Here is a 21,466-nt window from a genome sequence, read left to right on the forward strand (position 1 = left end):
AAGTTTTGGTAAACATCATGTGTTTCTGAATGAGACTCAGTGGGCTTGAATTTCTCCTTGGCCATGCACAGTTGGAAAGCCTCAGTTTTCTCATCTGTAAAATGAGCCTCATTATATCCACTTTTTATTGTTTTGGTTAGGAGGAGGAAAGAAAAAGAATATAGATAATAATATTTATCAATCAGTATCTCAACCTATAAATACATGACATTCACAAAATAGGAAAATTCCTAGAGTTTTTTTTTTTTTTAATAGGCTATATACAGAAGTTGAAGGACAGAAAAGCCGAGAAGGAAAATGCATCCAAGGGGTATTTCCTAGAAACTGAAAAAAGAAAAAAGAAAAAAACCAAACACACACATATGCAACCCCCCCCCCAAAACAGAAAAAGCAACATAGAGTTATTTGTCTTTAAAGGTACAGTGACTTTTGGTAGAAGGGACCAAGTAAATAAATATTCTGACCTCTCTCTCCTCTCTCTCTCTGATTTCCAACCAACCCTAAGCTAGAGATCATCAAAGACCAGTTGCTTTAGTCCATGCAAGTCAGCCCTAAGGGAAGACCACAGGATGCAGAAGGATGGAGAAGGTAATTAGAGGAGCAAAATCAAGTCTGTCACAAAATAATAGCTAATTAGTGAATATTTTCTATGTAACAGACACAAATGATTTCCTTGTGTCATCTCATTTGTACTTTTGAATTTTTCCCATAGTCATGAAATACCTGTTTAAAAACATAAATTAATTAAGGAAAAATCGAATTGCATATTATTAGTGATCCTCTGGGGACTCTTGTAATTTGGGAAACAGTGAAAGAAAATGCACCTGCATAAACATCACTTTTCTAAATCTTTAGATCCCTAGTGACTGGCTTTTTCAGAACAAAAGCCTTTGCCATACCCGCTTCTGTTAAAAGAATGCACAATAAAACGTAAACTTCCACACACTCGTCTTACAGTGCTGCAAAAGCAAAAACTATAGGGTAAACAATGAGAAATCAATCCCTTGAAGCCAGATAACAGGTAACTCACAAGGCAAGCTGCGCATAACACCACAAAGAACCCAGTCTTGAGAACACCCCAGGAGGAGGGCTGCTCTCTTTCCAACAAATTTCCTGGACAAAAAAAGCAAAGAGCTTAACCACTGCTTCTGAACCCCGGGGGATTTACAGAGAGCTCTGTCTTCTGCGTAGGACCACCAGCCTACTAGGTTTTCGTCCTTGCCAAGAAACCTGACATTTTTGTTTTCACGGCACTTTCGAACTGGAAAGATCAAGACGGAAATTTCGGCTATCAGAGATGGAGCGACTGGCAAGTGAAATGATGGAGTTGGTGATTATGAGTGTTACCTGGATAGTCATTTTTCTTTTTAAAAGAACGTTGCGCCCGTCAGAGTTTCAATTGTTAATCTCCTCCATCTGATATCGAAAAAAATGTCCTTCCTTAGACTAGGAGGCATTTCCAGGAGTGTCTGTAAATTCCTCTCGGATCTCACGATTTCTGAGATTGTGAATCTGCTGCTAACTCAGAGTAGGGCGGAGGCGGTGGGTGCTAGGCGCATCGCTCCGATTGAGACGGGATCCCCTGCTACCCGAGCAATCCCGCCTAGGGTATTTAGCCCCTCCCGCTTCCGAGCCCCGCCTCCCCGCCGGGCGAGCTCTATAAAGTCGCGGAGCACAGTCTCTTCTGCCCATCTCGGATTAGTCCGACTCCAAGACCGACGAGGTGCCCCGCCCCTTGCCCAGAGCGCTGCCTGCAGGAGCAATGGCCCACGGGCTGTACCACGAGGAGTTCGCCCGAGCGGGCCAGCAGGCGGGGCTGCAGGTCTGGAGGGTCGAGAAGCTGGAGCTCGTGCCGGTGCCCGAGAGCGCTTACGGCGACTTCTACGTCGGGGATGCGTACCTGGTGCTGCACACGGCCAGGGCGAGCCGGGGCTTCTCCTACCGCCTGCACTTCTGGCTAGGTAAGGGGGTGCAGGCTGCGAGACCACGATGCGCCCAGGTCGGGGTGGGGCGAGGCGGCTAAGCTGAGATTTTCAGGCTGGAGGTTGGGGGGGGGGGCGGGTGAGGTGCAGTTGAAGTTGGGGGAGAGGGGAGTCGCAAACCGGGCGGGCCCGGAGACCCGTCGCGCCTGTCGCGCCCCCTCCCGACCGCCCCCTTTGGACTGGCCGCCTTCTCCCCGCTAGAGCCCGCTCGTTCGAACGCGGCAGGAAACGCGGGGCGCGGCGAGGTCGGGAGCAATCTTATCCCATGGACTTTGACCTTTGTCAGGCGCATCACCCGGGCTTGGAGACTGGTTCCCCCAGATTCTCCCCCTTTCACCTTCCATTCTGCAAACCCGCGCCCGCCCAGGGCCGCTGCTTAGCGCACCCCGGCTCTGGCCAAGTCCCGCTCTCCTTGCGACAAGTTCAGTCCTGGTTTCCCTGTCCGGGAGGAGATGCAGTCAAACAAGTTCGCAGGCATCCGCCGCAGCTGGCGAGAACTAACCGCCCCCCCCCTCCCTTTTCTCTAATTAATTTATTTTTAGTTTTTGCCTTTAGGCCCCAGCTTCTGTTTGTCCACAAATTTCGGCGGTTAATGCTCTGGGTGGCTTTAAATCAAGACCAACTTGCTCACGCGTTCTGCTAACAGAAATTCTTGTTGATCAGGTGTTGGCGACCCTGGATGGAAGAGAGGAAAAAAAAAAATACAGATATCGTCAATATAAATAAATAGCTTTATATGGCATATAGATGAGTTGCTCTATTATGATAATTATTTTTAAAAATATTATTATTTATCTACTTGAACAAGGGCACCGTGCGAAACAAAACAGCTCCTTCAGTAGTAGTAATTATTTTGGGCTGCATTCGTGCCAGGATGTCAGAATACTGGGCCTTGTGTGTTCTACTTTTTCCACCTTCTACTTTTACTCGTAAACATCCTGAATGTCCAACCTCTCCCCGTAAGATCCTGTGCCAGTGGGCACACCCCTTCTAACAACGTGCCGATTATCTGAGACTTACTGCCTTCTTTTTAGACTAGATTGCCTCCCCTAGACTTCTGTTTCTATATTTTTAGCTTTATTCCTGAGCCTGTGGGAGAACACGAAACCACACACACACTTTGAAGTCCTTGAAAAACCATCATTTTTATTTCTAACGTTTGAAGCTTTTAAGAAATAGAATGGCAGAAAACACTGAGAAAGGATGCTGTCAGTGGTAGTGAACACCTCAGCAGACGCTCCAAATGAGAACTATAGTGAGGGAAAAGGGCTGTTTTTATTATAGCATTCAATATTACAATTTTGTGCTTACTTGGTGGAGTGCAAGCTGAGTTCCAAGCACATTGTGGTTTCCTAGTGTAGTGTCACTATTCCTATCATATTAGACATTGATTGATTTAAATTTTACACCAGAAGTCACTGAAACTTTAATATAAAACCATGTTCACGAATGAATGATGCCAGAGAGAATAGTAATGTTCTCATCTTGGTTTATGTATTCAGAACTTGGATCTGGAATGAATAAGAGTGTCTGAATGAAATTTTGGTCAATTAAGGTGTGAAAGGACTTTGTATCCTGCTGTAGACAACAGTTAAGTTTGACTTTGTTGGGAGACTGTAAGAGGGCTGTGAATACAGGTGTTTGGTTTTTTTTTTTTAATTTTTTTTGGTTTTTGTTTTTCTTATTTTATAGATTCTTTCTTATCCAAAGAAGCTCATTAAGCAAATTGTTTTTTAGGGTTTACAGATTCATATTAACTCATTATTCACATTATTCATTTAGGTGTCACCAATTTCAAAAATTGTAATAGAAAATGCCTTGGGCAGAAACACTTCATGATTTTAAAGACTTGCTAAAGCTGAAGTTAATAGTATGTTAAGTAATAAGTGAATTCAGTAATTACTCAGTATGCCCAACATTGTGTAAGGCATTTTTGCATGTGAATAATTTATGAGCCTTCCCTTAAAGTTTATAATCTCAAAGATACAATAAGATGAACAGTGATACAACACAGATAAAATGTGCTAAACACCATGAAAAAGAGAGTGTCTGTATTTCTGGGACACAGGGAAGTAGAGAAGCTTTGACGGAAAAAAGGAAAATGAGGATAATTGGGAGGGATCGACTCCAAGAGAAAATCATGAGGAGCATGGAAAAGTTTAGAGTAAAATAGTAACCAGGGCCTTTAGATGGAATTGTTTAGCAGTTCTTCCTACTTTAGTTCCCTGAAGCTAGCTGTATTTCATCCAAAATATTCTACCCAGGACCTGAATTTGTATGAGTTCATGAGGGTTAATCAGAGAGACAGACTGAGAAAAAGTTCCAAGAGGGAGAGCTGAAAGTTCGGGGGGAAAGGAGGTTTTGACTATAAATCGTTTGGAAGGAGGATGAAAGGCACTGAAATTAGAACCAGGTTGGGATGGAAAAGGTGCATTGGAGAGAAAAAAGAAACAGGCCAAGTGAGAGGAGGAAAGGGGAAACAAGGAGAAGCAGGACCCAGAATGGAAGAATAGAGGAAGAGCCCTCTTCCCTGCTGTCTCCCTCATTGGCTTTCTGCGATGCCCCTGCATATCTTAGATTATTCCCTTTTATTATTGTTTCTTTATTTACTTTACAAAGTAATAATTTGTTGCCTATAACTTAAAAGTTGTTGCATTGGTCCTTCCTAAAAAATATTTTTAGCTTTGCACCTAGCAGTTTAAATGCATCCACCTTCTGCTTCTAATTCCTTAGAGCATCATGACTATGGGCATGACTGGGTAATAAAGCTACTCTGTCACATCTTGGGCCTACACTACAAACATCCGCTCACCCCGATCCTTTCTCTTTCCAGTTCTAAACTTTACATAAATGTATTTGAGAGTAGCAAACATGTATGGTATATCTAGTCTGTGCTTGGCTGTCTGCGAGGCACAGAAAATCCAAAGAATTGGATTGCAGTATGCAGTGTACAATACAAGGAACTTAGACTATACAAGGGCTGGTGAGGATGCTGAGAAACTGGATTTTTATACATTGCCAGGGGGGAGTATAAAATGGTGCAACCATTATGAAGAAGAGTTTGACACTTTCTTATAAAACTAAACTTGCAGCTGCCATATGACCCAGAAATTGCATTCATGGGTATTTCTTCCAGAGGAATGAAAATTTAGATTCATGTAAAAACCTATGCACAGATGTCCATAGCAGCTTTATTTGGATAGACAAACACTTGAATTAGCCCAGATATCCTTCCACAGGTGACTGGTTAAACAAACTGTGGTATATCTATACCAGAGAACACTACGGAGCAATAAAAAGGAACAAAACTATCAATACGCACAACAACTCAGATGAATCCTTGGGAAATTTTGCTGAGTGAAAGAAAAAGCAATGACAAAAGGTTCCCTGGTGTATGATTCCGTGTACATAAAACATTCTTGAAATTACAGAATTTTACATTCGTTGTTATCAGGGGTTAGGGATGGGGTGGGAAGGGGGTGGTGCAGGTGGGAGGTGGTGGTAGTTATGAAAGGGCAACATTTAAGGGATTTTTTGGTGATATAACTGCACAGTTTTTTTTTACTGGGATGACGAATACATGAATTTGCACATGTGATCAAATTTTAGAGAACTGGATGTACAAACACACAGATCAGCACAAGTGAAATTGGGGAAATATGACAAAGATAAGTGGGTTGTATCAATGTCTGTATCCTGGTGTCTGCATTCTGTGCTGTGCTGTACTTATGTATTTGTGCTTTTTTTTTTTTAAATTTTTTAACATTTATTATTGAAAGACAGAGAGAGCCAGCATGAGTGGGGGAGGGGCAGAGAGAGAGACACACACAGAATCCGAAGCAGGCTCCAGGCTCTGAGCTGCCAGCACAGAGCCTGACGCGGGGCTCAAACTCACAGGCCGTGAGATCATGACCTGAGCCGAAGTTGGACGCTTAACCAGTGGAGCCACCCAGGCGCCCCTGTATTTGTGCTTTAATATACTGTACTATACCAACCTATACTATAGTTTGAAAAATGTTACCACTGGGGCAAATTTCGTCTGTTGATCTATGGGTCTCTCCTTCCACCAGTACCACACTGTCTTAATTACTGTAGTTGTATAGTAAATCCTAATATCAGATGGAGTTATTCTTCCAATCTTCTTTTTCGTTGTCAAAAGTGTTTTAGCTCTTCCATGGCCTGGGCCTTTTCATATAAATTTCACAATAAAATTGTGTAATCTATGATAAACCTTTCTGTAATTTTGATAGGAATAGCATTAAACTTGTAGATTAACTTGGGGAAAATTAAAATCTTAATTATATTGGGTCATATAATCTTATTATGCCTCTATATTTGTTAAGGTCTTTGATTTTTTTTAAAATTTAATGTTTATTCACTTTTGAGAGACAGAGAGTGAGCACGGGAGGGGCAGAGAGAGAGGGAAATACAGGATCTGAAACAGGCTCCAGGCTCTGAGCTGTCAGCACAGAGCCCAATGAGGGGCTCGAACTCATGAGCTTTGAGATCACGGCCTGACCCAAAGTCAGATGCTTAACCAACTGAGCCACCCAGGCACCCCAGTCTTTGACATTTTTATCAACATTTTATCATTTTTAGCATACAGATCGTATACCTGTTTTATTAAATATATACCTGTTTCTTTGGAGTGATTGTAAATGGTAGTGTTTTTAATTTCAATTTCTGCATGTTCATTGTTTCCGTACAAAAAAAATGTGACTGGTTTTTGTTATTGATTAATCTTTATCCTCCTATCTTGCTGAATGCATTTATTCTGGGAGTTTTGGGGGTTGTTTTTGTGGATTCCTTCATATTTTCTATATGGACAATCCTGTCATCTCTAAATAGGGACATTTTATTTCCTCTTTTCCAATGTATGTTTTTATTTCCTTTTCTTACCTGATTGCAGTGGTTAGAACTTCCCATGTTATGTTAATTAAGAGTAGTAAGAGTGGACCTCCCATGTTCCAACGTAGGGAGAAAACATTCAGTCTTTCACTATTAAGAATTGTATTAGCTGTGTGTTTTTTGTAGATTCTGTTTATTCAGTTGAGGATATTCCCTTGTATTCCTAACTTTGGAAGAGTTTTTATCACGAATGGCTATTTGATTAACCTAGTTATTAAACCTCCCTTTTAATCTGTTTTATATATAAAATCATCACATTCCCAAAAGAGTTTTAGCAAGTTTGCAGCCTATGTACAAGTACAATGTAACATAATATAAAAGGACATAACACAAAAGAACGTAACAGAACTTGAAAGACACTGGTTAAATCAGAAAAGGGAAAATAAATGAAGTTATAAGCAAAATTCATAGAGCAAGTACATACGTTTCTGAACACTTGCTAGAATTGCATCATGGTATCATTGAATTGGATTCTAGTTTTCACATTCAAAGGCTGGTATTGGTTTCTTTAGGACCTTTCAACTTCTTTATAGCAAACCCTCTAGTTTATTAATACTGATATCTCTTGACCTAGCACAGTACACAAGCATCGACAAATGATAGCATAATTTAATTAACTTACTTCCAGTTCATTCATTAATTGCATGCCTGTCTATTTACATCTGTCTAAAGAAATTTGTGTTTCAACTTGTACTCATTAAGAATGTTTTATGTAGGGGCGCCTGGGTGGCGCAGTCGGTTAAGCGTCCGACTTCAGCCAGGTCACGATCTTGCGGTCCGTGAGTTCGGGCCCCGCGTCAGGCTCTGGGCTGATGGCTCAGAGCCTGGAGCCTGTTTCCGATTCTGTGTCTCCCTCTCTCTCTGCCCCTCCCCCATTCATGCTCTGTCTCTCTCTGTCCCAAAAATAAATAAACGTTGAAAAAAAAAAAAAGAATGTTTTATGTAAAACACATTATCCTTAACACTTCTGATATTAACCTTGATTTAAGCTTCCCTCTTAAAACATCTCAGTGCAAATCTACATCTTTGCCTTTATTAGTATTCTCATTTATGGATGGGAAAGTGGGCAGAAGAATGATACTAGTATTCTTTTGGACTGTAAAATTTCATGTGTTTTTTTCCTTTGACCACAAGAAGTTCACAAAATTGATACCATGGCAAATATTCTTCTAGCTAGTGGATTTTTTTTTTTCCTGAGAAGGTAACTAGCTATACAGGTCCCCTTTGAGAGTAAGGGAGGAATGTAAATAAATACACTTCTTAAATTAATATAGCTGACTGTTTTCCTTTCTTCAATTTTAGTGAATACTCACCATATGGGGGTTTCAGGTGAACTATAGTATTGTTATAACTTCTACACTTTTCTACATCAGTTATACCTGGAGGAAAATAACTACCCCAGATATCACAGAATGTTTCTGCTGTGAGAATCTGAGTATAAAAACTCTCTATTGGTGTTGTGGTTTCTAAAATCCTGTGCCTCAGAATCACGGAAACCCGCTTCTGGGTTGTGTTCTACCAAAGGTCAACTTTATGACCTCAGGAAAGCTACTTGGCCTTTCTAAGCCTCCATTTCTTTTGTTGTGACATGGTGGGAAATATTTCTGCTGCATGCAGTTGCTTGAAGATTAAATGAGATCATCCATGTAAAGCACTAGCACAGTATCTGGCCCAGTGCAAGGATACTATAAATGTATACATGTTAGCTATTGTTATTTCTGAAATCATTTATGACTTGCACACAGCTCAAATATAGCAAGGGTTTTGGAATGTCTTTTATAAAATTTGAGTTCCTCTCAGGACTGTCCCAGCTCTGGTCCTTGTGTACACTGAAGGATGTGAATTAGTGTTTTGACCTCAGTGAGGTTGGCTAGATGGGATCTGTACTAGAATTGTGAAAACTAAGTGTGTGTTGTGTGTTAAATTCCTGGGATAATAGTACATACATTCACATTCAACAGATGTTAGCGTCTATTTCCTTTACTCTTCCTTTCCCCTCAGAGAATAGGATCTTACACCAATAAGATAATGAAGTGCGGACTGTGGTACTTGAAAAGAGGGGTAAGGTCAAGTTACACTCATTTTCCCATTCTACAAACCACTTGCTTTTTTAAAGCTATTTATCTATGGCCTATGATGTTCATATTCCTTACAAATATTAACATAGTGAGTTATTGGAAGCCTGAAGATCGACGGTAATAAAGGCTGAAACAATTGGAAAACATTCTCATAGTCTGATCTGGTTACCAAATGAATCTGAATCCTACTAGAATATAGTGTTATATCTTCTTAAGCGTATACAGACGTCAGTATTTCTTTTAGAAAAATTTTTAAAGAGAAGTGGAAAGCAAGAGCGAAACAATTCTTTTAGATATTAGCAAAATAGTATTTTTATATGACACCATTTCTGCTAAAAGACTGTTCCGCCCAAGACCATTTATTATATTGCTGTGTAACTCAAAGAAAATATCTGAGCTTTTTCTTATCAGAAGTTCTGCCTTAGTCCTTTGCCTTGCTCGAGTAGTGACGTGCTGTCCTGTGCAATTTCAGGAAAGGAGTGTACTCAGGATGAAGGCACAGCTGCTGCCATCTTCACTGTTCAGATGGATGACTATTTGGGTGGCAAGCCGGTACAGAGTAGAGAACTTCAAGGCCATGAATCTACTGACTTTGTTGGCTACTTCAAAGGAGGTCTGAAATACAAGGTAAGCAGTTCTCTCGAATTGTTTCCATTATGACCCCCTTTCTCTTTCCATGCATTCACACCTCATGTCTTCACAGGATGAATGTTCATGAAGGACAGGGTTTTTGCTTTGCTTTTGCTTCAGTCTGTTTTGTTTACTGATTTATACCAGTGCCTGCTGGACACACAGTAGGTGCTCATTAAACGCTTGTGGAATGTGGGTATAATATGGGAAAAATTCTGACTTAATTTCATTTAACAGGTCAATTTTTAATGAAGTTAAGAGCTCTCAGGCATGTTGTCACAGGAAAACCCTTAAAAATTTTGTGGAGTTACTTCAAAAATTAAGTGTTGGCAACTTAGGTATTAACATTTTTTTTTTTTAAAGCTATTCTAGAGAACATCTGTATTTACTGCAAATAACCCAGGACTTGGGAATCTCAGTTTTTCTGGAACAGGTTAATACAATATTTATAACAGTTAATATTCCAGTTAATAGCAAGAGCTATACACACATTTCCCAAATAGTGTGGTTTGATCTTGGAAATGATACAAATGAAACAACACTGAGTTGAATATATGTGTGGTTCAGCCTCACAAAGTCAAGTATACATATACTACCACACACACATATGTGCCCCATTTATGTGTTTTGGCCTGAAACACTAAGCATCAACTGGCTTTGTTTTGGGGGAAAACAAAAACAAAAACAAGTCAAATGGTTTTCTCCTTTTAAGGCAACCTTTAATGAAGGACCTTTTTTCAGGAATTCTCTCCATGACTCTTACAGACCGGCCACCCTTCACAATTCCCCCTTCCCCCAAGAGTGTTCAGTGAAAGTGTGAGAAATACCTCCCTAGACAAACAGTTTGGAAGCAATCTTATTCAAAATCAAACCTGCTCTAACAGGTGTTCTGCTGACCCTCACCCTTTGAGCATATTAGCCTATTGAAGACCTAAAACCTCAGAGCTAAACCAGAATTCTGAATATATATTAAATTTGTCTACTACAGTGACGGGGTTTGTTTCTACTTTTACCTGGTCAGAGCCTTAATGAATATTTTGTTATGCCATGGAGATGAGAATAAATACTTAATAAGTTCTCTTCTCTCTTAAAATCTTTCTTTTCACTCTAGGATGTGAACAACCCTAAATATGAAACCATTGCCTCCAATTTTATTTAATTCACATGAGTTCCGACAGTTTTTGTCAAATGATCCTGAAGCTTCCTTTGTCAGTGAGCTCAACATTTTGAATAAGCTGAGTCTTACAGTTACTGAAAACATTTACTGTGACATCATCTTGGTGATAAACCCATTTCTGCTACATATAACTTGTTTGCCTCAGGGCACCTGTGCTCAGTTTCCCCAAATATATAATGGGTATAAAAAAAGCTTCCTCAAATAGGTGTTGTAAGGATTAAATATTAAATTAAATAATAAAATACATATATAGTTGTATGCAATCAGTAAGAACTTGTGGTATTATTAATCCTTCTGGCTATTAGCAGGACTACTGAAATCAAACTTCTGGATACATATTTAAAAGTGGACATGAAAAAGCAGTTTTACAGTTATAAGATAATTATCTTCTAATTATCAATGTCAAAACTGCCACAAATCAGCATATTTTAGAAATAAGATATTTGCCAATGGAGGTCAAATTTATCAGGAAAAAAATCAATTCACTGTCTTATCATCAGTGACATTGAGCAGATGGCAATGCGTACAGTTGCAAAGTACTTGATAGGAAACGTGGAAGCAAAGATAACTTGCTACCCAGAATAACAAAGACTATTATGTTATACTTAATTTTATGCTTCGAAGAATGTGCTAAGCCCTTCGTGGGTGTTATCTCATGTAATCCAAGTAGTGCCCCATGCTGCAGTTTCCAGAATTGCCACCCTATTAAGGTAACTAAGCAAACTCGTTGAGGAACTATGTAACTTGCCAAGATCTAATAGCTGTTAAGTGACTAGGGCCCCATCTGACTTCAGTGCCTAAGCTGGTAATCATTATACTATGATGCTCTAAACATAAATAAATGGTTCAAATATCGGCATGAATTTCTTACTTAAGATTACCCTATGAAACGGGATTGTGTCTGTTTGGAACGGACACAATTTGGCAAAGCCTACCATTACCAAGCCAACAACAGCCATGTTTAGTTACCATGTATAATGTAAAGATTCAGCTAGGCAACATTAAGACCATCTCCTCATGTCATTTAAATGATGTGGGGTGTTTTTTTTTTTAATGAGGTTTTTAAGGGGGTTAGGGGGTTATAGTTGACTATTATTTGTCACTACTCCCTTATATTAAACCTCTGGTTAATCACACCTTTCCCAAGCTCAAGACCCAGCTCTCAGCCGTGATTGTAATAGCAACCTTGAAACATCCATCAGTCAGCAAAACTTTATGGTGCCACTGATTTAGAGGATCACGTACCTTGCTTTCATTCTGCCTTGTGAAAACAGAAAGAGACTGGGAGTTTCTAGGGTTAATTCAAACATTATTACAGAACTACTTACTATCAAATACAAACATATAGAAGCTTACAGTTTTTCTTTTGTGCCTTTCTCACATCAAATATTAAAGACAAAATTAATTTTTAAAATACTGTTAAATGTTCAGACTGGTTATCACTCTGATGGTTCACTATATGACATTAGGTTAAATGTTATGTAAGTATCCTTGGTCTAAGTCTGTTTTGTATTTTATAACTTTTTTCAAATAACAGTGTTCTTACACTGTTTATCAGGTGATAATGTACTTATTTTTTAAAAAGTGAAATGGCCAAGAGCAGTAGTATATAGATGAAAACATATTTATTTTTATTGTATAATACCTAGTTTGTTCATTTATGGCATTCTTTGTAAAATTATGGGCTGAGGAATTATTAGGTATTTCTTAAAATATGTGGTTACAATTGTCTCAAAGTCAACATTTAGCCTATACTAATAAAACCTTTCTATTTATGAGGGTCCTTTCTTGGAGAATGGTGGAAATTTAAAGTCAATGGAAATTTCAAGAATGTGCTGACGGTTACATAGGCAACTTAACTTCTTTCTTTGGATTTACTGTGTATGTTTATGTAATAAAGTTGAAAATTAGATTATTTTACAGGTTTCCTATACTGCTGATTTTCTTACCATATTATTGTAGGAGGCTTGAGCAATAAAAGTGATTTGCTTACACTACATATTTATTATGCATATTGCCTCATAATTAATTATGGAAATAAATAAATATTATTGCTGCTAACATTTAATTGTAGAAAACAATGAAAAGGTAAAGCCTGATTTCAAATAGGGTAAGAAGATGTGCTTGATCTGATTATTTTCTTTAACAATTTTTATTTAAACACATTTTTTTAATGTTTATTTATTTTTGAGAGAGCGAGACCGAATGCAAGGAGGGGAGGGGCAGAGAGAGAGGGAGACACAGAATCAGAAACAGGCTCCAGGCTCTGAGCTGGAGCCCCACAGAGCCTGATACGGGGCTCGAACTCACGAACTGTGAGATCATGACCTGAGCTGAGGTTGGACGCTTAACTGACTGAGCCACCCAGGTGACCCTGTCTTTTAACATTTTTTTGATTGAACATAGTTTCATTTTGTTTTGTTTTGGGATGTGCAACCAAATTTAGGGTATAAATACTCAGGCCTGCATATTAAGAAACAAAAGGAAGAAAGATTTTTTAATAATGTTATAACAGAGACCATAAATAGGATCCACTTATATACCTAGCCAGTATTCATCCCCCCTTCTCTGTCCTATCACTGTGTGTGTCATGGGAATTTGGGGGTGTCTAGTTCTCTCCTCTCTTGTTCTTGTTACCTGTGAGTCTTCCCCATCTGCCTGTCTCCTTCTTCCCTGAAATTTATTTGCCTCCTCACTCAGTGACTTGAGAATCATTAGTTCCCAAAGGGTAAGAGCTACTGCTTCCTCTCATTTATATACCAGGTTTTATGCACTAAAGTAAAAACTTGCAATGTTAAATTGAATGGTTAAAACAGGAAAGACAAAAGGCCTTAAACAAAAAAAAGTAAAAAAAAAAAAGTGTCATTCTCCTCTGCATACTTAATTTTTCACATGTTCTTAGGTGCAGTTTTATTTTGGTCTGACAGGCAGTTTTGACTTGTACACCTTGGTTTTATATGTTTTTGTATTTAGTTAGAAGCCTCATCTGTTTTTGTTTTGTTTTCTCTCTTCCTCCCACTGATCAGGCTGGAGGTGTGGCATCTGGGCTAAATCATGTTCTCACGAATGACTTGACCGCTAAGAGGCTCCTGCATGTGAAGGGTCGAAGAGTGGTCAGGGCCACAGAAGTTCCTCTTAGCTGGGACAGTTTCAACAAGGGTGACTGCTTCATCATTGACCTTGGCACGGTAAGTCTTATATATACATGCAGACATCTAAAGGAAAGTGAATTGTCATCAGATCAAATCCAATGTACCTGCCATGGAGGATAATCCCCTTTTCTACACACTAGAAAGAGGTCATGTTTATGTGAGAGGCAATCATATCATATGACAAATTGGCAAGTATTTAAATAACACAAAGTGGGACTTCAAAGTTTTTATTTTCTCTGATAGGTTTAGAATGGAGTAGTGATTTAGTTCTTCCTACCATAGAACACACATTGAATAATTTTTAATATATTTACCCTTCTGTCTGAACAGAGCTTCCGCTAATTATTTTTGTCCTTAACTGGGTGTGGGAAAACATTATGTGAGGGGAAAATTGATCTCCCCAGAAAGCAAAGTTTCTAGAATTTCTTTTTTTTTTTTTTAAATTTAAAATTTTTTTTTCAACGTTTTTTATTTATTTTTGGGACAGAGAGAGACAGAGCATGAACGGGGGAGGGGCAGAGAGAGAGGGAGACACAGAATCGGAAACAGGCTCCAGGCTCCGAGCCATCAGCCCAGAGCCCGACGCGGGGCTCGAACTCACGGACCGTGAGATCGTGACCTGGCTGAAGTTGGACGCTTAACCGACTGCGCCACCCAGGCGCCCCTAGAATTTCAAATGGATACAGGATGAGTCTAAACAGCCTGCCTGAGGGGTTTTAGGAGGTATTTTAGTATATATATCACTCGTACCCTACACTATATTATTTCATACTTTTTTATTATTTTAAATTAAAAGGCACAAGTAAAATATCAAGTATCATCTTAATGGGATGGGCAACATCTGACTTATTTTTTCTTCCAGGAAGAGAGGCCCCTCTAAGTTCAGGTATACTTATTAATCATTGTTACCTTGAAAAGAAGTAGTATTGCAGGGTCTTGTGTGGCCTCTAGGAGGTGGGATTGAAGTTGGAGCTTTTAAACTTTGTAAGGTGGAAATACAATAAGGTAGAAATAAAAGGCATTCCCTACCATTGAAAACCCATGGGCAAAGTTGAGAAGGCGGGAAGACACGAGCACATTTATGATGCCCTTCGTGTCCTCCTCATGATCATAATTCTCACTACACCATGGACATCAGCATCCTACTCACTGTTCCTAACATTTCTGGGCCGAGCATTGTACAGAGACTGGCTCTGACCTGTACTGCTTCGGTTAGCCTGAGGCTTGCACTGGCTGTGGAATTTGCTCAAGATTGTACAGCCAGGGAATGGTGAAGCCAAGATTGGACCCTCAGGATGTCAGATTCCCACCTGCATGTTTTATTTTACCTCTCCTTGGGCAGTATTTTGGGGGGGGGGTGGTGTTGAAAGCATCAGACAAAAGCCCAAAGTGTTTATTCCACATGCACAGAGAAGGGACACTAAGGATTTTGAAAATAGAGCTACAAAGTCAAGGTTCTGTTTAAGCAGTATTAATTTGGTGACAGCACAGAGATTAAGTGTGCTAAGGTTATAAATTGTTTGGAAAATGGCCCCAAGCTATGAACTTCATGGGTTTCTCTAAGTTAGGAGACACCTATAGTTGTTTTTTTGTTTTGTTTTGTTTTGTTTTACTGCTAGTGTGTAATTCAACTGCCTTCGATCACACCAGCTGTGTACACAGTTGAGATCATAATATTAATGCCCAAAGTACAATTCTCAGTGTCACACTTAGACATATGCACCCAAAATGGCAGTACTGCTTCCCTGAATTGCACCATGAATTTCTTGGAAAAGTCCTTTTCAACTTTAAATGCTAACCCATTCTAACCACCTCAAGTCCTGACCCTTGGGTCGAGGCAGAAAACAGACACTGTTGCATCCCTCTGTTTCTCTGAGGCCAACACCATAACTTACACAAATGTATGCCCACATGTATCATCAAGCCACACAGTTCCAAAGCCAGTTAAAACATTCAGAGTCTCTCAAGCCTATACATAATAAATTGTCTACCTCAACATTCATCTCACCACTTACATTTTCTAGCCCTTTATCTTCTAATAATTCATGAAGTGTTTTAACATATAAGATAGTATTTTTCGGGGCATCTGGGTAATTCAGTCAGTTAAGCGTCCGACTCTTGATTTCGGCTCATGTCATGATTTCACCGTTCATTGGATCGAGCCCTACATCGGACTCCACAGTGACAGCAAGAAGCCTGCATGGTATTCGCGCTCTCCCTTTCTCTCTGCCCCTCCCCTGCTTGCGTGTGTTCTCTCTTTCTCAAAATAAATAAATGTTTAAAAAAAAGATACTATTTTTCATAGAAAAAAAAGACTTCAGTCTTCGTCCAAATTGACTTTAACCTCAGATTCATTGATAAAAGCTGGGTATTTGATTAGATAATCTTTGGGGCCCCTAAACGGAAGAGCATTTCCCGTTGATAATGTAATTCATTACTGCCATTACTTGAAAATATTTTTCTTAACATAACTTTGTATGTGTAATGTAATTGCTCCATACATGCAGTAATCTGTTTAATTACCATGAACGGCTTCCAGTTCAGCTTTCCAACTACCTACTCTTTCATCTAGAGCAAGTCGTTAACCTCTTCAAGCCCTAACTTCTTCATTTATTGTTTCTGTCTCGACTCTGGTTTCTGATGGTACGTCTAACCTTTGCTGACTATGATTCAGTCTCCTCTGACACAGAGTCACATCTGGAAATGACAGCTGTCCTTGTGGTTTCACTAGAGAAAAAAAGTCATACAGGGTGTGAGCAAGTCACTTGCATTGATACAGGTTGGGTGGTGACCTGGGTGTGACCTGGGGTTTTCTAGTCTTAATTTATATTCTTTTCACTATACTAAGCTAACTTGGTAGGATATAAGATGGTGTGGCTCTATAACAGAATCTGCTGAATTCAGAATTATGTCTAATCTACCTTAAAATCTACTGAAAGTAGTGTTGTTAATGAAATCATCTATTATTTTCTTTTTTTTTAATTTAAAAAAAAAATTTTTTTTTTATTTAAAAAAAATTTTTTTTTCAACGTTTATTTATTTTTGGGACAGAGAGAGACAGAGCATGAACGGGGGAGGGGCAGAGAGAGAGGGAGACACAGAATCGGAAACAGGCTCCAGGCTCTGAGCCATCAGCCCAGAGCCCCACGCGGGGCTCGAACTCACGGACCGCGAGATTGTGACCTGGCTGAAGTCGGACACTTAACCGACTGCGCCACCCAGGCGCCCCTTTTATTTTCTTGAGCAAGTATTGAGCTTCCACAGTGGGTAGATAGGTGGGTGCTGTGGTAGGAAGATTGTAGTTCCAATGACATATTTTCTCTTCCCATGGGTAATATCTGCCATGGAAGAGTATGACCCATAAATATAGGCTCATAAAATAGGGGCAGAGCCTGTATTATGAGATTCAAGGACATTGGTGTTATTCATTTATTAGTAAATTACATTTCATTTGTATAGTTAATTACCTGTAATGACTTCCAAGTTGTCTCCTGCTTTCATGCCTGGTTAGAGACGTTTGGAGTAATTTTGTTGTGGAGGTCATTGGGTTGGATTATCTCTTATTTGTAGAAGTATTCTACATCCCAAAGGGATACCCTCATAAGAATCAAGCATTGGAGTACTACATACATTCTCTTTTACTCACATGATCTCTTTTTATGTTACTAACCTTTAACCAGTTGGTATGTTGCCAATAATTTCTAAACGGTGATAAGATCTTGCAATTACCTTGGGGACTTTAGTTTTGAGGTGTGTCACAGTCAACAAAGAAGGACATCAGAACAAAATTTTCTCTATTATAATATTTTAATAGGAGTAACTGAGTTCACAATTTCATAGCCACTTTCTGCATTAGAGAGTACAAAAAGAAGCCAGTGCAATTTCTTCAAGTTTGTTTTATTATACAGGTATGAAAAAAGTAGGTTAGACATCTAAAGCTCTCATCTAACTAGAGCCAGCTGGCCAAGACTAAGGTTATGGATATTATCTAAATCCTATATTTTGATTGTGTTTGAGGGAAACCAACCTTTTTGATAAACAATCACTATCATTAATATGATATGCCATATATTTGCTGTTATAGGATATGAGACTACAGTAAATATTTCCTAGATATGACAGTGTAACCACCTCAATCAATTTAATCACTTTGAAAGTTAAGAAAATCATCAGCATTTTAGAAGATGATTTAGAATAGCTATCTTATATTTAATGTATTTTCAGAAAATAATATGAACATGGCTAGATCTTAGGAACCTGGAATGTACTGAATCTTTGGAGAAGGGCTTTTGAACTGTATTTTAATGTTGGTGAATTTATTAATCATCATTTCCCCACTGTTTTTAAAGCTATGAGGTAGTTGAGGTACTTGTAGATGACTAACAAAATCACACCTAAATATATTGCAACAAAGCCATCAGCAACTACAGAAGGTAAGTGATAATGAAAAAAGTCCATATTCCCAAAGTTTGGGATCTGGCTCTAATTCTTTCAGAAATATGTGTCAGCATCAGCCACTAGGGGAGAGTTGGATTTCATAGGAGGAGGAATTTCTGTGGTGAGTTACTAATTGTGCTGTTGGGCATGTTCTGTTTCCTTGTTAACTTGTTTGGTCAGTTTTGTCCCACTCGCCTTGCTATTTATAACCTATCACCCCTCTCTCATTGTTCCCTCCTGCTGCTTTGAAACATCAGTCTTCACTTCCTCATTTACCAGTCAGTCTGCAACCCACGCTTCCTGACTTTCACTCCCACCATTTCTTTGAATCTGTTCATCTTATGATCAACAATGCCTTCTGCTAAATCCAATGGACATTTTGCACAGTACCCACTCCGTTCCTGGGCCGCAGTTGACACTGTTGATCACCTCCTTTTACTTCAGCATCACCCCTCCCCTGGCTCCCTGCTGCTGTTCCCTTTCAAGCCATTCTTTCTCATTCTTCTTTGCCTGGTCTGCCCACCCCCATGAGTCTTTGTTTTTTTTTTAATTTAATTTTTAATTTTTTAAAATTTATATCCAAATTAGTTAGCATATAGTGAAATAATGATTTCAGGAGTAGATTCCTTAATTCCCCTTACCCATTTAGCCCATTCCCCCCCCCCCCGCAATCCCTCCAGCAACCCTGTTTGTTCTCCATATTTTTGAGTCTCTTCTGTTTTGTCCCCATCCTGTTTTTATATTATTTTTGTTCATCTTCCCTTATGTTCATCTGTTTTGTCTCTTAAAGTCCTCATATGAGTGAAGTCATATGATTTTTGTCTTTCTCTGAGTAATTGCACTTAGCATAATACCCTCCAGTTCCATCCACATAGTTGCAAATGGCAAGATTTCATTCTTTTTGATTGCCGAATAATACTCCTTTTTATATATATATATATATATATGTATATATACCACATCTTCTTTATCCATTCATCCCTCCATGGACATTTGGGCTCTTTCCATACTTTGGCTATTGTTAATAGTGCTGCTATAAACATGGCAGTGCACGTATCCCTTCGAAACAGCACACCTGTATCCTGTGGATAAATGCCTAGTAGTGCAATTGCTGGGTCGTTGGGTAGTTCTATTTTTAGTTTTTTGAGGAACCTCCATACTGTTTTCCAGAGTGGCTGCACCAGCTTGCATTGCCACCAACAACGCAAAAGAGATCCTCTCTCTCCTTATGCTCGCCAACATCTGTTGTTGCCTGAGTTGTTCATGTTAGCCATTGTGACAGGTGTAAGGTGGTATTGTGGTTTGATTTGTATTTCCCTGATGATGAGTGATGTGGAGCATTTTTTCATGTGTCAGTTGGCCATCTGGATGTCTTCCTTGGAGAAGTGTCTATTCATGTCTTTTGCCCATTTCTTCACTGGATTGTTTTTTGGGTGTGGAGTTTGATAAGTTCTGTATAGATTTTGGATACTAACCCTTTATCTGATATGTCGTTTGCAAATATCTTCTCCCATTCTGTCAGTTGCCTTTTAGTTTTGCTGATTGTTTCCTTCGCTGTGCAGAAGCTTTTTGTTTTGATGAGGTCCCAGTAGTTCATTTTTGCTTTTGTTTCTCTTGCCTCCAGAGATGTGTTGAGTAAGCAGTTGCTGCGGGCAAGATCAAAGAGGTTTTTGCCTGCTTTCTCTTCGAGGATTTTGATGGCTTCCTGTCTTACATTGAGGTCTTTCATCCATTTTGAGTTTATTTTTGTGTATGGTGTAAGAAAGTGGTCCAGGTTCATTCTTCTGCATGTCTCTGTCCAGTTTTCCCAGCACCACTTCTGAAGAGACTGTCTTTATTCCACTGGATATTCTTTCCTGCTTTGTCAAAGATTAGTTGGCCATACATTTGTGGGTCCATTTCTGGGTTCTCTATTCTGTTCCATTGATCTGAGTGTCTCTTCTTGTGCCAGTACCACACTGACTTGATGATTACAGCTTTGTAGTATAGCTTAAAGTCTGGGATTGTGATGCCTCCTGCTTTGGATTTCTTTTTCAAGATTGCTTTGGCTATTCGGGGTCTTTTCTGGTTCCATACAAATTTTAGGATTGTTTGTTCTAGCTCTGTGAAGAATGCTGGTGTTACTTTGATGGAGATTGCATTGAATATGTAGATTGCTTTGGGTAGTATTGGCATTTTAACAATATTTGTTCTTCCTATCCAGGAGCATGGAATCTTTTTCTATTTTTGTGTGTGTGTGTGTGTGTGTGTGTGTGTGTGTGTGTGTCTTCTTCAGTTTCTTTCATAAGCTTTCTATAATTTTCAGTGTATAGATTTTTCACCCCTTTGTTTAGATTTATTCCTAGGTATCTTATGGTTTTTTGTGCAACTGTATATGGGATCAATTCCTTGATTTCTCTGTCACTCCATTGTTGGTGTATAGGAATGCAACCAATTTCTGTGCATTGATTTTATATCCTGCAACTTTACTGAATGCATGAATCAATTCTAGCAGTTTTTTGGTGGAATCTTTTGGGTTTTCCATATAGAGTATCATGTCATCTGCGAAGAGTGAAAGTTTGACCTCCTCCTGGCCGATTTGGATGCCTTTTATTTCTTTGTGTTGTCTGATTGCAGAGGCTAAGACTTCCAATACTATGTTGAATAACAGTGGCTAGAGTGGACATCCCTGTCTTGTTCCTGACCTTAAAGGATTCCACTTTTATCATTGTCTCTTTACTCATTCTTACTGAGCAAACATATCCTCACCCAAAGCTTCAACTACTCAGCCACTGGTAAATCTGCCTGAGCTCTGTGTCAGTATTTCACACTACCTCCCAGATATTTCTTGTGTATATCACATGAACCTCACTGGATAAGTCTAAAAATGGAACCTATAACCTCACCCTCTGATTCCAAAATGATTTCGTATCTTCTTGTTCTTATGAGTTGAATGAAGCTACCAGTCATTTAGACCTCCAACCCCAAATCCAGAAGTCATCTAGATGACTTCTCCCAGGGGCTGCACATTCATTCAGTCACTAGGTCTGCTCTCTTCTACTTCCTGAGTGTCTCCTGAATCCTTCCCGTGTTCTTCATCACCATGGTACTATCTCATTGTGC

General features: G+C 39.2%; 1 protein-coding gene across 1 annotated transcript in view; it reads left to right on the forward strand.

Annotated features, from left to right (window-relative positions):
- The first annotated feature begins 1,679 nt into the window (after positions 1 to 1,679).
- Positions 1,680 to 21,466, forward strand: part of SCIN (scinderin) — an 82,799-nt gene continuing 63,012 nt past the window's right edge. Inside the window, exons 1-3 of the mRNA XM_047849898.1 lie at positions 1,680 to 1,961; positions 9,441 to 9,595; positions 13,802 to 13,963. Coding sequence (XP_047705854.1) covers positions 1,763 to 1,961; positions 9,441 to 9,595; positions 13,802 to 13,963 — 516 coding nt within the window. The 5' untranslated portion in view covers positions 1,680 to 1,762. The remainder of the gene's footprint in view (positions 1,962 to 9,440; positions 9,596 to 13,801; positions 13,964 to 21,466) is intronic.

Source organism: Prionailurus viverrinus, chromosome A2, assembly GCF_022837055.1.
Source record: "Prionailurus viverrinus isolate Anna chromosome A2, UM_Priviv_1.0, whole genome shotgun sequence".
Taxonomy (NCBI): Eukaryota; Metazoa; Chordata; class Mammalia; order Carnivora; family Felidae; genus Prionailurus; species Prionailurus viverrinus.